Source organism: Nomascus leucogenys, chromosome 13 (genome assembly GCF_006542625.1).
Source record: "Nomascus leucogenys isolate Asia chromosome 13, Asia_NLE_v1, whole genome shotgun sequence".
NCBI classification, from domain to species: Eukaryota; Metazoa; Chordata; class Mammalia; order Primates; family Hylobatidae; genus Nomascus; species Nomascus leucogenys.
This window is the reverse complement of record NC_044393.1, coordinates 37525598-37539773: the sequence shown is the minus strand read 5'-3', so window position 1 is coordinate 37539773 and position 14176 is coordinate 37525598. Positions and strand designations below refer to the sequence as shown.

General features: G+C 46.8%; 1 protein-coding gene across 3 annotated transcripts in view; it reads left to right on the top strand.

Moving 5' to 3' along the window:
- RASSF2 (Ras association domain family member 2) overlaps positions 1-14176 on the top strand; it is a 44082-nt gene that overhangs the window by 24399 nt on the left and 5507 nt on the right. For all 3 annotated transcript variants that reach the window (XM_003277985.4, XM_030825945.1, XM_030825943.1), the window contains 7 exons: positions 2133-2208; positions 4231-4382; positions 7750-7838; positions 9769-9929; positions 10684-10785; positions 12103-12154; positions 12624-12745. In XM_003277985.4, the coding sequence (XP_003278033.1) occupies positions 2133-2208; positions 4231-4382; positions 7750-7838; positions 9769-9929; positions 10684-10785; positions 12103-12154; positions 12624-12745 (754 nt within the window). The remainder of the gene's footprint in view (positions 1-2132; positions 2209-4230; positions 4383-7749; positions 7839-9768; positions 9930-10683; positions 10786-12102; positions 12155-12623; positions 12746-14176) is intronic.

Below are 14176 nucleotides of genomic sequence, written 5' to 3'. Positions count from 1 at the left end.
GTGCACCAAAGTCTCTTGAGCTCAGGCTTTTTGCGAATGTGACTGGGTTTGAGCCAAAATAGACCCTTGAACTGGAAGTTCCAGCATAGGATTTCTCTATCTTTTTTTTTTTTTTTTTTTTTTTTTTTTTTAGAAGGAGTCTCCCTCTGTCACCTAGGCTGGAGTGCAGTGGCGTGATCTCAGTTTACGGCAACCTCTGCCTCCCGGGTTTAAGTGATTCTCCTGCCTCAACCTCCCGGGTAGCTGGGATTACAGGCATGCACCACCACACCCAGCTAATTTTTAAATTTTTAGTAGAGGTGGGCTTTCACCATGTGGGCCGGGCTGGTCTTGAAAACCTGACCTCAGGTGATCCACACACCTTGGCCTCCCAAAGTGCTGGGATTACAGGCGTGAGCCACTGAGCCCAGCCAGGATTTGTCTATCTTAATGAAATATTTAATTTATCTGAGACTAAATTGTTTGAAGTCTTTAGACACACTTGACACATGTTTTGTAACATCTGACCATTCTTATCTCTTTGTGGACAGATTTCCCCAGGGACTTCTACCAACCAGTGATTTTCTATCCCAGTTTCAGATCTGTGTGTTCAAAAGTACCAAACGGCCTTTTGTCTTAGGTTATTTCGAATCACATTTTCCACAAATTCATCTCGGCTTGCATAGAATCACGCTGATTTATCTAGGTTTAACTTGTCAGGAGTTTCTTGGCATTTCCAGTGGGTTTTGACTCCTGGCATGGTCCAAAATCTCTCCACTGAATGGCTGGGCTCAGAGAGGCTGAACTCTGCCACCTCTTACTTGAGACTAGACAAAAGTGCACAGCGGCCCCCTCCACCTCTCTCCCCTCTCATCCCACCTGGAGTGCAAAACACGCCCTTTCAGATGAAACTGCATTCTCAGGGTTGATGAGGGATTTCCCTGATCACAAAGGGGGTGAAATCTCCTCTCTGGCCTCGTGCAGTAGAGCTGTACTCCCAGTGCAGCCACTTGGAAAATTGGTGGCTAAGGAAGTCCAGTACTGGGTTCAGAGGGGGAGTTTCTAAGAGTTTTTATTTTTTAATTTTTAGAACTGAAAAAGTATTGCCAGGGCCCAGAAGCCACCTCATGCCCACTCCTTGTCACTACTCCCCAAGGTGAACCACTATCCGAATTCTAACACTCCATTTTGAACCTTATATCAATGGAATATAATCTGTGCTTTTTTGTGAAAGAAGCTAGACACAAGAAAAGCACATATCCTATAATTCCCATGAGTCACACACATGCGTGTAGTTCATTCACATTCTCTTCGCTGATAGTTTTCTGTTGTGTGGCTATTGCTTCCTTTATTCACCCATTCTGATGCTGATGGGGGTTTGCAAGTTTTTTTGTTTGTTTATTTGTTTGTTTATTTTGAGATGGAGTCTTACTCTGTTGCCCAGGCTGGAGTGCAGTGGCATGATCTCAGCTCACTGCAACCTCTGCCTCCAAGGTTCAGGTGATTCTCCTGCCTCAGCCTCTTGAGTAGCTGGGAATACAGGCATGCACCACGACACTTGGCTGATTTTTTGTATTTTTATTAGAGATGGGGTTTCACCATGTCGGCCAGGCTGGTCTTGAACTGCTGACCTCAAGTGATCCGCTGGTCTTGGCCTCCCAAAGTGCTGGGATTACAGGCGTGTTCCACCACGCCTGGACTTCTGAGTTTTGTGAAGGCCTGTCGTTATTGTCCTTTCCTCACTCACAGCGTGCTTGAGGGAGAAGAGGCCACAGCCAGTCAGGAGAATCACTGTCTGTGGGCTCTGAAGTGCTTGCCTCAGTGAATCCATGGCTTATTAACACCTGCTCTTTCAGCTTGAGTTTGGGAGTATTGGTGGTAGACGAGGCCCGCCTTGGTGTCCTGGAGTTGCTCCTTTCATTCAGCATTGTTCTGGGTGGTGCTCACTCTTGACTTTGATCCTGGGGGAAGATGGTTATGGGGTGGTGGGGGCAGAACTCTGTGTGCGTGTGCATGTGTGTGTATGTATATATGGACAAATACCCAAAGTGGGGTGACTGAAGGCCAGATGAGAGGTGAGAGAAAGAGGGAACAACTGCATTATAAGTGGCTTCAGCTGATAATGTTATATGTCTTGCATTTTTCCCCCTAAGAAATGAACTTCTCTTGCATCTGAAGACCTACAACTTGTACTATGAAGGCCAGAATTTACAGCTCCGGCATCGGGAGGTAAGGAGTCCCCAGGGAAGGCCCTGATTGGCTAGTCCAGGCCTTGTCACCATGTGTCCTGGGTCTGAAGGTCCCTGAGGTCCCAAAGATCCCTGCCCCTCCTGCTTCTCATTTAGGATGCTAGGGAGAGTCCTTGGGGTTCTTTGGAAGAAGACTCCAGGCCCAGTTTTGTTCCAGAAAGGATGAATGTTTCAGAGATGTGAAACAGAGACATTCCTGTAGAAGTGTGGTGGGGCTAGCCCAGTCTCATGGGGGAGATTCTCCAGAGGGAGCTTTCATGAAATGACCTTTCCAGGTGGCTCCCAAGCAGACGTCCTCTCATTGGGCAATTCGGGAACCCCACCCAGTCCTCTGTGTTTAAACACTTGGGCCCAAGTCCTATCACTGCAGTGACCTGGGCAAAGCATATAAGCTCTCGATGGTAGCACTTGGCCCGTCCCCCCACTTGGTCATCCTAGGTTGCTTTTGTTATTCATTTGGTTGCCACCCCGAAACTGAGCTTACTCATCCTGTATCCATTTCTCTAAAGCCTGTTATCAGAGAGACGATCGGTTATAAAGGAGTCTGGTAGGGTACTTTATATTCAAGCACCTGTGACTGATAAAAAGGTCCATATGTGTAATGCCCTTTGAAACACATTTTGAGGTTATCAAGCTGTGGCGATTTAATCCATAGAAACAGATAACAGATGGTGGAATTTCAGCTGCTAAGGCAGGTTGCTTGGGGACAGTATGTGAGATGTAGTGACCTATTCTGTATCCCTCAAACCACTCCACTTAGACAAAATCCTGTTTTGGGTTAAATTTTGACCAACAATTGTGTAAACGAATGATGCCCACCTTGATCAGGGGAAGGCCATGTAAATTGCTTATGTTTACATAAAGCCTTCCTCCCCGAGACTCCTAAGCACCCCAAAATTGTTTCATTTCTCTCCTTCCCTCTTTTATTCCTTCCTCCCTCTTTGAGGATGATTTTGGGGCCCAAGTTAGTTGCTCAATGGGCTGATGTCATTTTCACCTATGGGGCTTGTCTTGAAGATGTGTCCCATGACCCAGATCTAACACTTGATCAGCCCATAAAACATGGCTTCAAAAAGGTTTTTCTGAGACTGGAGGGAGGAGAACTGATTCTTTTAGGGATTGCCCTTCAAGCTTTTACTAATCAGCAACTGGGCCATGCAAGATTTTAGTTCTTAAATAGCATCCCTGGGTTATGTCCTATAGAATAAATGATTAAAAGTGCTCCATGATTAAAGGATTTCATAGTCATAAGCGAGTCCCAATTCTTTGGGATAGAACATATAAATGCCTCTAGAATGGTTTTACATTTAACGTCTAATTAGTCAGCAACCTTTGAGTATAAATTGGGGACTCCTGCAAGATTTATTCACCTGTTGGAGAGCTGTCATTTAGCCCGTTAATTTATTACAGAACTTGGGACATTCTGCTGCTTGGAAATCTGATTAGCACAGCCTCTCCCAGCTCATGATCACTTGACACCCTTTTAAAGACAACAGTTCATCAGCTAGAGGAGCTGGTGTTCTGTAGAATAAACTTCAGCAAATGTTGCTTTAAATTTCCTTCAACCACCAGGTTGGATTACTAAACATATGTTATAGCTAAAGAGCTATATTTTCCATAGTAGGGGATGGGACGTAGCTAACTCCAGTTCTTGCTTCTGTTAGCAAGGCTAATCTCATTTATTTTAAGAGATGTATTCCGCTTTCTTTAAAAGTCATTAGGATAAAAAGAAAAACAATGCTTTTTATAATTTACATCTATGTATTTGAATTTCACAGCAACTTTTGTGCTGACTTGTGAGGTCAGCTTTAGGATCTGGGGTTGTTTACGTTAGAAAGTATCTCAGAGCTGGGGTGTGAACTAGGCAGCTGCCCCTATCCTGTGAATACAATCTGGGGGCCCCCAGCCAGGACATATGAAGAATGTGTCATTTGTCCCTCAGCATGGTCTTGGCTTCTGTGGGGGCTTTTCTAGGCTCACCCCTCTGATTGCTTGTGGGCAGGAAGAAGACGAGCTCATCGTGGAGGGGCTCCTGAACATCTCCTGGGGCCTGCGCCGGCCCATTCGCCTGCAGATGCAGGATGACAACGAACGCATTCGGCCCCCTCCGTCCTCCTCCTCCTGGCACTCTGGCTGTAACCTGGGGGCTCAGGGGTGAGTGAGGAGAGATGGGGCAGGGAGATGACTGGATGCTTGGGGGTTCTGTGTGTTCTCAAGCAGATAAATGCTTCCTTCTTCCAGCCAGCCCTGACCCTGGCTCCTCCTCCTACTACTCTATTGCCCACCTGCCTTGGCCTTGGAATGAGGAACAAGGGGCAGACTGGCTGTGATTGGGTCCCCTTCCTGTCACCGCAGTCACTGATGAGGTCACAGGAGGGGACTGCTGAGTCATACGAGGGGAGCTGCTGAGTCAGAGTCCTCCCTTAGGGAGAACTCAGGAGTCTCTGAGTGGAGTTGCTGGTGGCTAGTGAGGCCCAGCCTGCAGATTTCTAACAGGGCACCCCATGCCCCAGCACCCTCCCCACTGGGACCACTCCTCATAGAATAGCCCCACTCCAAACCATTCACGACTTGAACCTTCTGATCAAAGCTCTCTGAATCTTGGGGGAACCTGGAAGAGGAAAAGGAATGTCAGGCTCTGTCAGAGTCAGCCAAGCGAGATCAGCCAGGGGTCTGCTCCCTGCAGATCACACGGGGAGCCAGGGTGTGGTGAGATGGTAGTGGTCTAAGTTCCCACCAGAAGGGCTGGGAAGACCTAGCCCATCCCTCCTTATCCTCCATGGCTGAATAAGCCGCCAAATGCGCCGCCAAATGCCTCTAGCAAGGCATGCCCTCTTTATTGTCTTTCTGGGACTTGAGTTTTAGGATCAAGTGACTAGCCTGGCTCCATCCCGAAACCTGCTGATGCTGACTGCCTTCGGCACCAGCCTGGGTGGAGTGTGCTCGCCTCTCAGCCAAAACCACAGTGACCTTTTTTTTCTGGTTTAAATGAAAATCAAGCCCTCTCTGTTGGCCACATTGAACATTTTGCTAAACTCCACAGCCAAATCTATGTTTCTCTATAATTGAGAGAAACCTACTATGTGGCCAGCCCTGGAGCTGGTCTGGTTTCTTTCCAAGGGGATTTAAGGAGGAAAATTGTTGCCCACCCCATAGGCGCTAGGATGTCTGGTTAAGATTCTTTGGTTTCATCTAACTTTGCCGGTTTCATGCTCTGCTTTTCAGCACTATCACCATATTTTTGTTTTGTTTTGTTTGAGACAAGGTCTCACTCTGTTTCCCAGGCTGGAGTGCAGTGACTTAATCACAGCACACTGCAGCCTCAACCTCCTAGGCTCAAGTGATCCTCCCAACTCAGACTCCCCAGCAGCTAGGACTATAGGTGCACACCGCCCCACCCCAACCTTTTTTTTTCTGTTGCCCAGGCTGGAGTGCAGTGATGTGATCTCGGCTCACGGCAACCTCTGCCTCTCGGGTTCAAGAGATTCGTGCCTCAGCCTCCCGAGTAGCTGGGATTACAGGTGTCCACCATCAAACCCAGCCATTTTTGTATTTTTTGGTAGAGAGAGGGTTTCATCATGTTGGCCAGGCTGGTCTTGAACTCATGACCTCAAGTTATCTACCCTCCTTGACCTCCCAAAGTTCTGGGACCACAGGCGTGAGCCACCATACCTGGCCCTACCTGGATAATTTTTGTGTTTTTGTAGAGATGGGGTCTCACTATGTTGCACAGGTTGGTCTCAAACTCCTGGCCTCAGGCAATCCTCCCACCTTGACCTCCCAACGTGCTGGGATTACAGGTGTGAGCCACCATGCCCAGCTGTATTTGTTACACTGTACTGTATTGTTATACTATACTGTATTATCTCTGTATTTGATTTCCAATGGCCAAGCCCATTTCACAGCCTGACCTTGACCCCCAGACTATTCTATTCCCTAAGTGAGATGATTTTTAAGATTTCATTTGACCCTGTGGCCTTTGGTTTGGGCTGCTAAGGGGTCCTTCACTCTGCCTGCTTCTTCTCCCTTCTCTGTGGCATCAAGCTGGTCTTGGTTGACTCTGCAAAATACTTTGGGAGAATTTTCAGGAATGGCAAATGATGTCATTTAGATGTCAGCTATAATACAGTGAATGCCTAGACTACTGTCTTAAGAAGGATCCTGAGGCTGGGCATGGTGGATCACGCCTATAATCCCAGCACTTTGGGAGGCTGAGGCGGGCGGATCACTTGAGCTCAGGAATTAGCCTAGGCAACATGGTGAAACCCTGTCTCTACAAAAAAAAAAAACAAAAAACAAAAAAACAAAACAAACAAAACCAGGCACGGTGGCGCATGGCTATAATCTCAGCTACTTAGGAGGCCGAGGCAGGACAATCACTTGAACCCAGGAGGTGGAGATTGCAGTGAGCCAAGATCGCACCACTGCACTGCAGTCTGGGTAACAGAGCAAAACTCTGTCTCCCTGCCCCATCAAAAAAAAAAAAAAAAAAAAAAAAAAAAGAAAAAACAAAAAAAAAGGATGCTGAGACTGGTTCCTGCTCCAGCAAGAATGAAGGCTTTAAATCAGGGAGTAGAAGTGGCTGCTCTGGGTGCCAAGTGTTCACCATTCCCCAGAAGCTCTGACCAGGTCCATTCTGTGGCTCAGAAATACATGAGTTAAATTACAATAGGAAGTTCTTTCAGATTTTCCATTTTAATTGTCCTTCCTTAAAATGATCCTCCCCAGAACATGAGGTTTATCCCTACTGGGTCCCAGGCAGCCCATGCTCTTCTCACCATGGGTTGGTCTTAATTGGTCAAATATCATTCTCGTTTCTAGCCAAATCCTCTGTTGATTTTGGATGTTTTTCTGAGCTGCTCCCTTTGTCCTTTTTGGCCTTAAGAAGTTATTTGCCAGTTATGATGGCAAACCAGGGTCTCAGCTTGGACTGCCTACTTGTAACCCTTTCTTCAGCTTGGATGAGGACTCCGTCCTTGCACCCCGAGAACACTTCAGTGTCCCTTCCAAAGCTGCCCCTGTCCTTGTTGTGGCCAACCTATTAACTTTCCATTCCTTTTGAATGCCAGAAGCAATTATGAGTTATTTCTTCAACAGCAATGAGTCTAAACTGGAATCCTACCCTGCAAGACTAATGGCCATTATTAGAGTTTTCCAAATAAGCCATAGAACCCATAGACGCTTAGAAGCAGTGCAGGCTGCTCATGGGTTTTGTTCCTTGGTATTCTCCATCCTGGGCTTGATGAATTGGATGCTTGTGTTGCTGCAGATGCTGCAAAAGAACATCTTCTCCCTCCAGAACGCCCCCTGCCCCACCCACTGCTTGACCTGGGAGCTGGGCCAGCCTTTCATGGGATGCTCGGCGCAGCCCATCTGCACCCTTCATCACCTGATGTGTGCCAGTACCCAGCCTGGCACTAGCAAAATGCTCCCCTTGCAGGAGTGGGGTCCGGCGGGTGTGGGGGCGTCTTTCCACAGGGGTTAAACTAGTCTCCCCCCCCTTTGTCTTCTCCACCCCCAGAACCACCCTGAAGCCCCTGACTGTACCCAAAGTTCAGATCTCAGAGGCGGATGCCCCGCCGGAGGGTGACCAGATGCCAAGCCCCACAGGTACATGCGAGTGGAAGGTGCTTCCAGCTAGAGACCAACTGTGTGAAGACCGCTGTGATAGATGTTGTAAACTGTTATTTATTTTTGAGAATATAAAATGTATATGGGTCAAGATACAAAGGGAGAGAATTAAGTCACCCACCTCATCCACCCACCTAGAAGCATCCCAAGAACTTCCTTCGTGGGATAGTCCATGCAAATATAAGCAAAACACACTGACATATCTTTATGGGTGGATGTAGTTTCTTTCTTCCTTCCCTTCCCCTTCCCCTTCCCCTTCCCCTTCCCCTTCCCTTCCCTTCCATTCCCTTCCCTTCACTTCTGTCTCCCTCTGCCACCCAGGAGGATGCAGTGCAGTAGTGCAATCTTGGCTCTGCTTCCTGGGTTCAAGTGATCCTCTCACCTCAGCCTCCTGAGTAGCTGGGATTAAAGGCATGCGACACTATGCCCAGCTAATTTTTGTATTTTTAATTGTGACAGGTTTTTGCCATGTTGGCCAGGCTGGTCTTGAACTCCTGGCCTCAAGTGATCTGCCTGCCTCAGCCTCCCAAAGTGCTGGGATTATAGGCATGAGCCATCACAGCTGGTTGGATGTAGTTTCTTTTCTTCCCCTAGTTATACAAGTGGTAGCATTGTGCAGATCCCAGTTTTTATTTGTCAGTTTATCTGGGGAATTTTTCCATATAAATTTGTAAAGAACTTCCTTATTCTGTACAGCTCTGCATTATTTCGTTGTATGGAAAAAGGATAATTTATGTAATCACTCCCTATTGGTAGACATTTAAGTCATTTTCAGCCTCTGCTATGACAAACAAGTTTGCAGTCGGTCGCCTTATACATGTGTTATGTCACACATTTGTCAGCGTGCAGGATTCTTTCAAGTGGAATTTCTGGGTTTAAGGCCATGTGCATTTTTAATTTTCATAGATATTGTCAGTTTGCAAAATCTTTTTTATATTACATGGATTAAATATATTTTAATAAGAGCAGATTAACCTACTTGTGATTAATGTCAATATTTTATATTTATACACATACAAGGATAGAAATATGCCATGGGAACCCCATATATTTTTAGATATATGTTCTATTAAACATTATTTTTTCTAATTTTTTATTGCAGTAAGATATACATAATATAACGTTTACCATCTTAACCATTTTAAGTGGTACAGTTCAGTGGTATTAAATGCACTCATAATGTTGTGCAACCATCACCACCATCCAACTCCAGAACGCTTTCCATCTTGTGAAACTGAAACTCTGTACCCATTAAACTCCCAATAACTCCCCATATCCTTCTCCCTCTAGCCCCTGGCAACCACCATTCTACTCTCCGTCTCTGTAATTTTGAATGTACCTAGAATGTACTTACAGTGTACTTCAATTACATGAGGTACACTCTAAGTATCTCATATAAGTGGAATCATTCAGTATTTGCTGTTTTGTTATTGGCTTGTTGCACTTAGCATAATGTCATCAAGGTTCATCCATGTGTAGCATGTGTCAGAGTTTGTTTGCAGTATCTTGTTAGCTCTTATATCATGCTTCTCCTGTGCCAGGCACTATTCTAAGTGCTTTATGTATATTAACTCATTTAAACCCTCAGCAACCCTCTGAGGTGGGTGTTATTATTATCCCTATTTTATGTATAAAAACACCGAGGGACAGAGAGGTTAGTGATATGTGGCAATTGTGGAGCAGGGATTTCAACCCAGGGAGTCCGTCTCTGAAGTCTAGTCTCTGAACTTTTCACTGTATAGCTTCTCTGTAAATTCTGCATTATGTTTTTCCCCCAGCAGAAAATATTATTTGTATAAAATATATATTTTTGGAGACAGTGGGTGCTGTAGCACTGGCCACAAATTGGGGACCATGTGCCATGTCCCAGGTCCAGACAGACAGAGTTCATTTCCGTCTCCTCTCTCAGACTCCCGGGGCCTGAAGCCCCTGCAGGAGGACACCCCACAGCTGATGCGCACACGCAGTGATGTTGGGGTGCGTCGCCGTGGCAATGTGAGGACGCCTAGTGACCAGCGTCGAATCAGACGCCACCGCTTCTCCATCAACGGCCATTTCTACAACCATAAGGTAAGGTGGACAGGGGGACAGGGGACGGGGAAAACCTCTTCCTGGGTAGATGGCACCTCAGGGCTACAGCCATATTGTGGGTGGTGTGGATGCCTGGGAAGCCAAGTGTTTGCTGCTGTTTAGTCTTCGGGTTGTGGGTGGGCTGCAAGCCCTGCTGGCTTCCAGAGGGCTGAGGGACCCCAGGTCAGAAGCCTCAAAGTCCCCCTGTGGGTTCCCCTTAAGGTGGTGGGTGAATTCAGTGGGGCTGTACAAAGCAGTCCCTGCTGTAGCCTTGAAGACCCTATAAACGCAGCTCATCAGTCTCTCCCAAGAAAATCCATGTGTTACCCTCTTCCCGCACACTGTGTCCCCAGCTGGTGTACGGACTGGCTTTTTCCAGAGCTGAAGCAGAGCTGCAGGCCTCAGACCTGGGGTGTCAGTGCACCACTCATCCCACCCGAGCTTGCTGATCCCTCCTTTCCTCCTGCTTTGTTCAAATCCTACCCCTGGAGGCAAGCACATGGTGGGAGAGTGGTCAGAGACAGCCTTGTGCTGAAGTCCCAGAGGAAGGGTCTTTTTGAGTGTGGAGCATGAACTGAATTATGCAAACCCCGAGGGTTGCTTTGTCTACATAGCCTGCTGCTTGCCAGTCTGCCGGGGGCTCCCAGGGAGTACATTTTGAGTATCGTTGTCACTGTGTCCTGTACCGCACCTGGATTTTAGCACTGGGTCCTTGTTCCCACTCCCACCCTGAGCTGGGCCCTTCTATTGACAGACGTCCGTGTTCACACCAGCCTATGGCTCTGTCACCAACGTCCGCATCAACAGCACCATGACCACCCCACAGGTCCTGAAGCTGCTGCTCAACAAATTTAAGGCAAGTTCCCTTTGCTGGCTGGCCACAGATAGGGTCACAGGTGTGCCTTGGGCCCCCTAGAGTGGTTGTGCAAGGAGCCATGGAAATTGTGTGGTTTGTGGGATGCTGAGCAGAGAGCTTCGGTTCTTTAGATCCTCACGATCCAGGACAAAGTCCACAGCATCAGCATCACCTGGGTGCTTGTTAGAAATTCAGATTCTCAGGCCCCACCCCAGACCCACTAAATCAGAAATTGTGAGGGGTAGGCCAGGGATGCCGTCTAACAAGCCTGCAGGGGATTTGGATGCCTACCGAAGTTTGAGAAACATCAGCCCTCAAATCCTTTATGGGCTACTTTAGAGGGACCCTGGGGCCTGCTGACTGGTTTTGGGCTCAGTGCAAAGATTGACTTCTGGGACACAGTTGGGAAACCTACTTTGAAATATGATACTTAAATAGATGTGCAAATTATAGTGCAGGAGTGCTTTTAAAGTTCTGTTGCTCTGTGTTTTCCACAATCTCTTGGAGACCAGAGATCTTTTGGAGACCAGGTGTTCTTTTAATAGAGGCCAGTGTAGCCTAACAACCTAAGAACACAGGCTGTGGGTTCAAATCTCCATTGAGCACCTGCTAGTTGGATGAATTGGGCAAGTTACTTAACCTGCCCCTGCCTCTGCTTCATCATCATGAAATGAGGATAATAGGACCTTGCTATAGTATCGTCGTGAGCATTAGATGGGTTGAAATCTTTAACATTTGTAGAACTATGCCTGGCACACTGCAGTAGATGATAGCTATCATCTATCCTAGTCGTGTGCTACAGAACGACCAATTTGGTCAATGATGCACCACATATACGACAGTGGTCCCGTAAGATTATAATCCATTTTTTATGGTACCTTTTCTGTGTTTAGATATGTTTAGATACACAAATGCTTACCATTGTGTTACAAGTGCTTACAGCATTGAGTACAGTAACATGCTGTACAGGTTTGTACACTAGGAGCAATAGGCTATATACCATATGGCCTAGGTGTGAAGTAGGCTATGCCATCCAGGTTTCTGTAAGTACACTCTACGATGTTTGCACAACAACGAAATCGCCTAGTGACACATTTCTCAGAATGCATCCTCGTGGTTAAGCACAAGACTGTATTATTGATAAAGTCATCTGCCTTCTCGATCTTCTCATCACTTCTGAGAGTTGTAGATAAATAGCTCTCCCCTCAAAACAGCCTGAAATTGACTTAGCTTTGCATTGTTAAAGAAGAGAAAAAGCCTCGAAGTTGGGATGTTTAAATAGATACTTTCAACAAGTATCTTTTGCTCCTGCTTCAGATTGAGAATTCAGCAGAGGAGTTTGCCTTGTACGTGGTCCATACAAGTGGTGGTAAGTCTGAAGACCACGGTGTACTATAAAACTTCTAATTAACTCAAAATAGCAAGTTAAAAAAATACCTCTGCCTCCTTTGCTTGTTGTTTGGGTTTTGGAAACTTCCAAATGTTGTTTGCCTTCAAGTCTGATGGGCTTGCTGTGTGAGTCCACTAGGGATTGCCTTATATGGCCAGTAAACAAATTCTAAACCTAACTGCCTATTAAAAAAGGAACTAGATTTTCTTAAGGGACAGATAAACCCAATTCCTCCAAGGAGTTTGAGGCATGGTGGTATTCTTGAGGGGTGGGGAGTGGGAGGAAGTTGCTTTTCACAACACCTATGGAATAGTTCATTTATAAGTCAGTCTCCTGACTTACATGGTGGCATCTCCCAAGGTGCCTAGTCCATTTGGACCCCTGCATTGACCACTACTTAATGTGAGAAAGGCCTCTCAGGGCTGCTCCTGGTTGTGTGTGGTTGCAGAGAAACAGAAGCTGAAGGCCACCGATTACCCACTGATTGCCCGAATCCTCCAGGGCCCATGTGAGCAGGTCTCCAAAGTGTTCCTAATGGAGAAGGACCAGGTGGAGGAAGTCACCTATGACGTGAGTTCCCTTTGGGTCAGGTGGTCTGTCCTCAGGAGGCTGGGGATTTGGTTGGATCACCTGTAACTGGGGTATAGAATGACTTTTTTGACCAATGACCATGCCCCCTTTCACTTCTTCAGAACCAGGTTCTCTTGAAGCCAGGTTGAAGGTGTGCCCTGAGGGAGTTGCTGGAGGAATGCCCAGGCAGAAAGTGATTTCCATAGAAGGAATCAATTGCCTGAGCTTTCCTAGGGTACTGTCAGAGGGATGAGAAGTGTCTGCAAACACTCTTTTAGCAATGCTAGGAAGTTAGCAGTTGGCTGGTTGCGGTGACTTACTCCTATAATCCCAACACTTTGGGTGGTCACTGCAGGAGGATTGCTTGAGGCCAGGGATTTGAGACTAGTCCAGGCAACAAAGTGAGACTCTGTCTCTACAAAAAAAATTTTAAAGTAACTGGACATGGTGGTGTGTGCATGTGGTCCCAGCTACTTGGGAGGCTGAGGTGGGAGGATCACTTGAGCACAAGAGGTTTAGGCTGCAGTGACCTGTGATGGCACCACTGCACTTCAGCCTGGGTGATAGATGCAGCAAGATCCTGTCACAAAAACGTAATACAAGAAGTAAGCCATGTAATAGTCAGCTTTTGCTACAGTAACAAACATCTCCAAATCATAGTAGCTTACAACAGCAAACATTTACTTTTTTGCCCATGATTCTATGGTCTAGTAGCAATGGCTCTACTCTAAGTGTGGGTTGAGTTCAAGTCTGCACTGTGTGACTCACCCAGAGGCCCAGGCTTTTGGGGCAGTAGTTACTGCACATGGGTGTGCTCCTCATGGCAGATGGTGGAGCATGAGAAAACAGGCCAAATCATGTAAGCATATTTGAAGCCTCCACTCAGATTTGGTGTGTCATGTCCACACACATTCCACTGGCCAAAGCCAGTCACGTGGACAAGCTCAACATTAATAGGGTAGAGAAGTATGCTTATCCCAGGGAGAAGAGTTGATAGAGCAGGGTGGGGATTCTGGTGGGGAAAGGGAAGCCATTTTTTAACATTTTTTTTTTTTTTTGGGACGGAGTCTTGCTCTGTTGCCCAGGCTGGAGTGCAGTGGCACCTCCCTGGTTCAAGCTATTTTCCTGCCTCAGACTCCTGAGTAGCTGGGACCACAGGTGTGCACCACTGTGCCTGAATAATTTTTGTATTTTTAGTAGAGATGGGGTTTCACCATGTTGGCCAGCTGGTCTTGAACTCTTGACCTCAAGTGATCCGCCCGCCTCAGCCTCCCAAAGTGCTGGGATTACAGGCATGAACCTCGATGCCTGGCGTCATTTGTAAACTTTAACTCACCCCAGAGCCGCCCACAGCCTCTCCAAAGCAAGTTCATATTTGGATGCTTGTTTGAGCCTTGAGACCCAAACCGTCATTGGGAACCCTGATTCCTT